Raw genomic sequence first — 5418 nt, 5'->3', positions numbered from 1 at the left:
CCTCTGCCTCCAGTATGCATCCTCCTGTAACTCAATACGAGTCAGGCACTCATCCAATCTCCGAAATTCAGCCAGGGACACCAGATCCGTATACCCCCTAAGGCGCATCTGCTCCTTGCGTAAGGCAACAATCTTCTCACTAAATTTATGAAAACGGTCTCCACCCCATCGTGTTAACCGGTTTCCACAAAATGCAGTACACTCCTGCAGACCCTTACTTCTCCCTTCACCCCATGATCTCTCCACCACCTCCCTGCATCCTTCATCATGTAGCTATGCCATCTCAAACCGAAATCCCCTACCCAGAACACCCCGCCTCCCCCGAAGATTGAGAATCCCAAGGAAGAGGAAGGAATGATCTGATTTTCGGGTCAATATGTTCTGCACGTTCGCATCTGCCACTAATTCCCTCCAGGGCTGCGTGGCTAACACTTTATCCAAGCGTTCCTCTATCCAATTCGGAGTGCCTTTCCCCTTTTCCCAAGTGTAGGGATACCCAGACATCGGTAGTTGTGTCAAACCACATTCGTCAATAGTATCTCCAAAACCCCGTAGTAAACTGTCCGGATGTGGGTTTCCTCCTCGTTTCTCATACTGAAATAAGAGATCGTTAAAATCTCCAATAATAACCCACGGCAGATCCGACTTACTTGCTAGTGAACGAATAAGGTCCCATGATTCCCTTCTTTGTGGACGTTTCGGGAAGCCATAGAATCCAGTCATCCTCCATCTATCAAAACCAGGAATAGTCACCTCAACATCAATGTAATTATTTGAATAGCCAATTAGTCTTGCAGAATTATTCGTCCTCCATAACATAGCCAACCCCCCACTCAATCCAGAATTATCAACGTTAAATAGGCCTTGGAAACCAAGTTTTACCCGAAAACGCTCTGCATGATCCCGGCTAACCTTGGTTTCCATCAGAAATACAAAATCGGGCTTCTTACGGGACACTATGTCCTCAATTTCCCGAACTGTCCGTGGATTACCCAAGCCACGGCAGTTCCAGCTCAATGTACTCATTGGGTTGGGCGGGTCTGCACTGCAGCACCCGCCATTTGCAAGTTTTTTTGGACCTCTGCCATTGTTGTATCTTCCACCATCATTACTCCTTCCTCAGCCCGCTCTGCCCTACTTCCCCCACCTTCCGATAGAGCCGAATTAGTGTTATTCGGTTCCACCCTCACAGCCAACTCCCCCTCATTCCCAACCCCACCATCCGTTCTTCGCCGTTTCGGGTCCACCCTTACTCCCTCTTCCTCCCTCACTGGCTCGTTACCCCTCCCCATACCCGACTGCCCCTCCCCTCCCTCATCCGCCACCCGTACCCCCATTCCGGCACTATACTGCCGTTCTCTTGCCACACCCCGCTACCCAAAACCACCCACACCAAAACCAATTTCTTTCCTCCTTTCTTGCCCTAACCTAAACCATTTATCCCCCATTACTTTAGCCGGACTACTCCCTCCTGCCCTCATTGCCGCACCATAGACATATTGCTCCGGGGATAATGATGAACGCCTAGCAGCTAAGCAAAACTTATCCGTATGTCCCATTATACCACAAAAGAAACAAAACATATGTAAGCGTTCATACTTGAAGTTTACCCATGTCCAGGTCCCATCCCGCATTATCATCTTCATTCGGCGTTTCAAAGGCACAGTGACATCATGCGTAATACGTACCCGGTAGTATGAAGTCCATGGTCTCTCAAAATTTCGTTCATCATACCGCAAAAACACCCCCGCAAAATCCCCAATCCTTTCAAGCACTTTCACCGTTCGATATCCTAGTGGGATATCATAAACTTGCAGCCAGAAATCCACTGTGTTTAACACCACCTGCGTTGGATCAACTCTGTCATCCAAAACTTGACACACAAACGTCGTGTTCTCAAACGCCCATGGCCCCTCCTCTAACACCCGGCGCATGTCAGCTTCATCAAAAAACGTAAAGAGATACAGATTTGGGAGTACATCTGTTATCTCTATTCCCATAAGAGGGCGCCAAGCCGAGGCCATCACCCTCTTCATTATCTCAACCTTCATGATCCGGTCGGTGAGAAATTTCCCCACCAACGTCCACGTATTCCGCACCGGAGGTACCGCAGCAGTCCCGTACGCCACGTCTTCGAAGCGCACACCCTCCTCTTCGTCCTCCAGCCTGATGTCCGCCGTCGACTCAATGATGTCACGCACGTCCATCGTCTTCTCGTCACCAGAAACCGATCGTAAGCAGCAAAACCTTCGAAACCCTAGAGTTCAGGGAGCTCAACGTCAAAACCCTAGAGTTCAGTGGGCTGACGAATATAATTTCATTGAAAAACATATAAAATTGCCGTTCACTGTAGTTGAGCGTGATAACGTGTTGAATTTTAGATTTGTCTGCACGCCTTTAACTCGTGGAGAACGGTAACAAAGAGTAATAAAGAATATACAAAAAGTCATTCTCATTATTATCATCCTCAATCTCGGTACAACATTACAATGGTATGTACAACATTACAACCTTTAACTCGTGGAGAACGGTAACAAAGAGTAATAAAGAACATACAAAAAGTCATTCTCATTATTATCATCCTCAATCTCGGTACAACATTACAATGGTATGTACAACATTACAACCTTTAACTCGTGGAGAACGGTAACAAAGAGTAATAAAGAACATACAAAAAGTCATTCTCCACTGACTACCGTATTAAGAATCCTATTATTGTCCTATCATCAATAATGTCAACCTGGCCCTTTAACAACTTCCGCCCAATTGAGAATGAAGTTGGTTCATTTCCTTACATTTTCTCTCGTCTTCCTTGAAGCTAGCTGCTGCTTTTGGGGACTTGGTGTGTGAGGAATTGGGTGTTGGCGTCTGCTCTTTTTCAATTGCATCTTCCGGAAGAGATGCTTGTTAGAGACTTATCCATCCCGCCACGGGACTACGACTTTTTCAATTGCATCTTCCGGGAAGAGATGCTTGTTAGAGACTTATCCATCCCGCCACGGGACTACGACTTTTTCAATTGCATCTTCCGGGAAGAGATGCTTGTTAGAGACTTATCCATCCCGCCACGGGACTACGAAATTCCAGTGCAAGACATCGGAGGTGGTGGTGGGAACTAATATGCGTGAACATGTTGAGACAGATCAGATGAATGTATTGCTGCCTGTGGAGTTGACAGAGTCAACAACTCCTCCACTGAGGCTCGATCTCCTGACCTCCCACATGGGAGAGGTCACTACACGTCATTTGAGCATGGTGCTGGGCACATGTTAACATTGTTAGTCCTAATTGTTTTACAGGTTTCATTGTCGTGGAATTGAACCTGTAGTTAAAATTGTTAATAATTAAGTAATAAATATGTTTAGGAAAGTAGATATATGGAAAAATTGTAATTTATGCCCCTCTATACTATGCGAATTATCAATGTCAGCCCTGAATTATTAGTGGTGTAAATATTGCCACTTAATTTTAAAAACGGTACATATATTGCCCCTCCCGTACCGAACGGGAGGGGCAATATATGTACCAATTTTAAAAATGAGGGGCAACATTTACACTACGGGAGGGCACTATATGTACCGTTTTAAAAATTAAGGGGCAACATTTACACCACTAATAATTTATGGGTGACATTGATAATTGACATATTATCGAGGGGTATAAATTACAATTTTCCCTAGATATATTTTATTAATTAGAAATAAAAGAGTTATTTACTAAATAAAAAAAAAAGTTACTTAATAAAATGCAAGTCCTAGATATTTTGAAGAAAATGGCCAGGTTAATATTGCCTTTGTTTTTAAATGATGTGGCATCTTCTTCAGCGTCGGTGTGTAGCATCTATACATTGGTGCATCAAATATTAATCCTTTTTAAAATTTGAAACTAAAATATATTCTATTAAACTACTTGTATTATCCATTCCTTTGTATGCTTGCGTGGAAAGAAATCAAAAAAAATATTGTACATGAGTTTCATCACATAATATCTGCATTTTGTACTTCAAATTCGTTTGGCACACTATAATTGAATTACAATACAATTAAGAATCTTTAAAAAAAAAACGTATAAGATATATATAGCTTTACAAGTATATGAAATACTTACCGAACATATACTCCATTTCGGTGGACGACTCAATTTCTTTCCACCCAACATACTTGTTGTTCTCAACACCTATAAATATAAAAGAAATAAAGTATACTTAAATACTTGATGCCATGACAATATTAAGAAAATCTTTTAATATATAAGTTTGCATACGTTTCCATTATATCCTTAATGTCCTCATGTGGTTGGCTTCCAATATAATCAAACCAATAAATTTCATATAAATATATAATTCACTACAAATAAGTAATTTATTAATTTTGAGTGAATATAGTATATAATAGAAGTATATTATGTATAAGTTATTAGATTTAAAACATAAATACTTACTTGAGAACATATGTGGCTAAATAAACAATCCCCCTCCACCCCCACCCCCCATATTGGATTGTGCATTTTGGATCTAGGAAGCCATAAGTGATTTTTGTTGCCAAACCAAATTCTTCATAGAGACCTCTATTCACAATCACAACCAATCATGTATATTACTAATAATTATGATAAATAAAATTAAAACTATTATAAACAAATAATACTAAATAACGTATTACGTACCTTATAAAAGATTGAATGCAAGAAATATCTAAAGTCTCCATCTTTAAGAAATGCATGATCTCCAATTTCTCAAGGTCCAACTCATAATCAACCATGCCTACAATACCGCGAGACATATGAATTACATGATTTTATTCAAGATTGCAAGCAATTTTATAAGCCTTTTTTGCATTCAATTCAAAGAAGGATCAACTATAGCGAATTCAAGAGCAGACCGTTGTGCAATTTATTCATATGTCATTTTGGGCTTTCTTTTTAATTGATCATTTCATATAAGTAACAGTTATTATTTTAAAAATTAAAGTTAAATATTATTTTAAAATACAAAAATTTACGAACACATTCAAGAGGAGACTGTTGCATAATCTATCATTTGTTGGGCTTCTTGAGTAGACACAAGGCCTTGGTGATGTGCCGCATAGGGGGGGCAGCGCGAGGGCGGGGAATGGGGTCCCCGTCCCCGAATTATCTCCCCATTACCCGTTCCCGGCGGAGATGGGGAATTATTCCCCATCCCCGTTGTCCCCGCGAGGATTTTTCGGGGACAGAGAATCCCCGCCCCGTTTTTTATTTATGCGTATTAAAAAAAATTAATATTGAAAGGTTATGAACAGAACAAGTTTATTGATGAAAACAATTAGACTTAAACAACATACAAGAGAGAGAATATAGCAGGTAGTTAGCAGGATGTTGTAACAACCAGTCTAACACTACTAGTCAATACGAGCATAACTAAAACTAAAATAGAGACAA

The 5418-nt window shown here is 40.8% G+C and overlaps 1 protein-coding gene across 1 annotated transcript; it reads right to left on the bottom strand.

Moving 5' to 3' along the window:
* Nucleotides 1-1373: 1373 nt before the first annotated feature.
* Nucleotides 1374-2207, bottom strand: LOC109183940. The gene has a single exon (XM_019333968.1). The coding sequence runs from the start codon at nucleotides 2205-2207 to the stop codon at nucleotides 1374-1376; it is 834 nt and encodes a 277-aa protein (XP_019189513.1).
* Nucleotides 2208-5418: the final 3211 nt, after the last annotated feature.

The sequence above is a fragment of the Ipomoea nil genome, unplaced genomic scaffold (genome assembly GCF_001879475.1).
Source record: "Ipomoea nil cultivar Tokyo-kokei standard unplaced genomic scaffold, Asagao_1.1 scaffold1237, whole genome shotgun sequence".
NCBI lineage: Eukaryota > Viridiplantae > Streptophyta > Magnoliopsida > Solanales > Convolvulaceae > Ipomoea > Ipomoea nil.
The sequence above is the reverse complement of the archived record's forward strand: the minus strand, read 5'-3'. Positions and strand labels throughout refer to the sequence as shown.

Coding starts and splice junctions, on each gene's coding strand:
- LOC109183940 (XM_019333968.1), bottom strand. CDS start 2,207: ATGGACGTGCGTGACATCATTGAGTCGACGGCGGACATCAGGCTGGAG.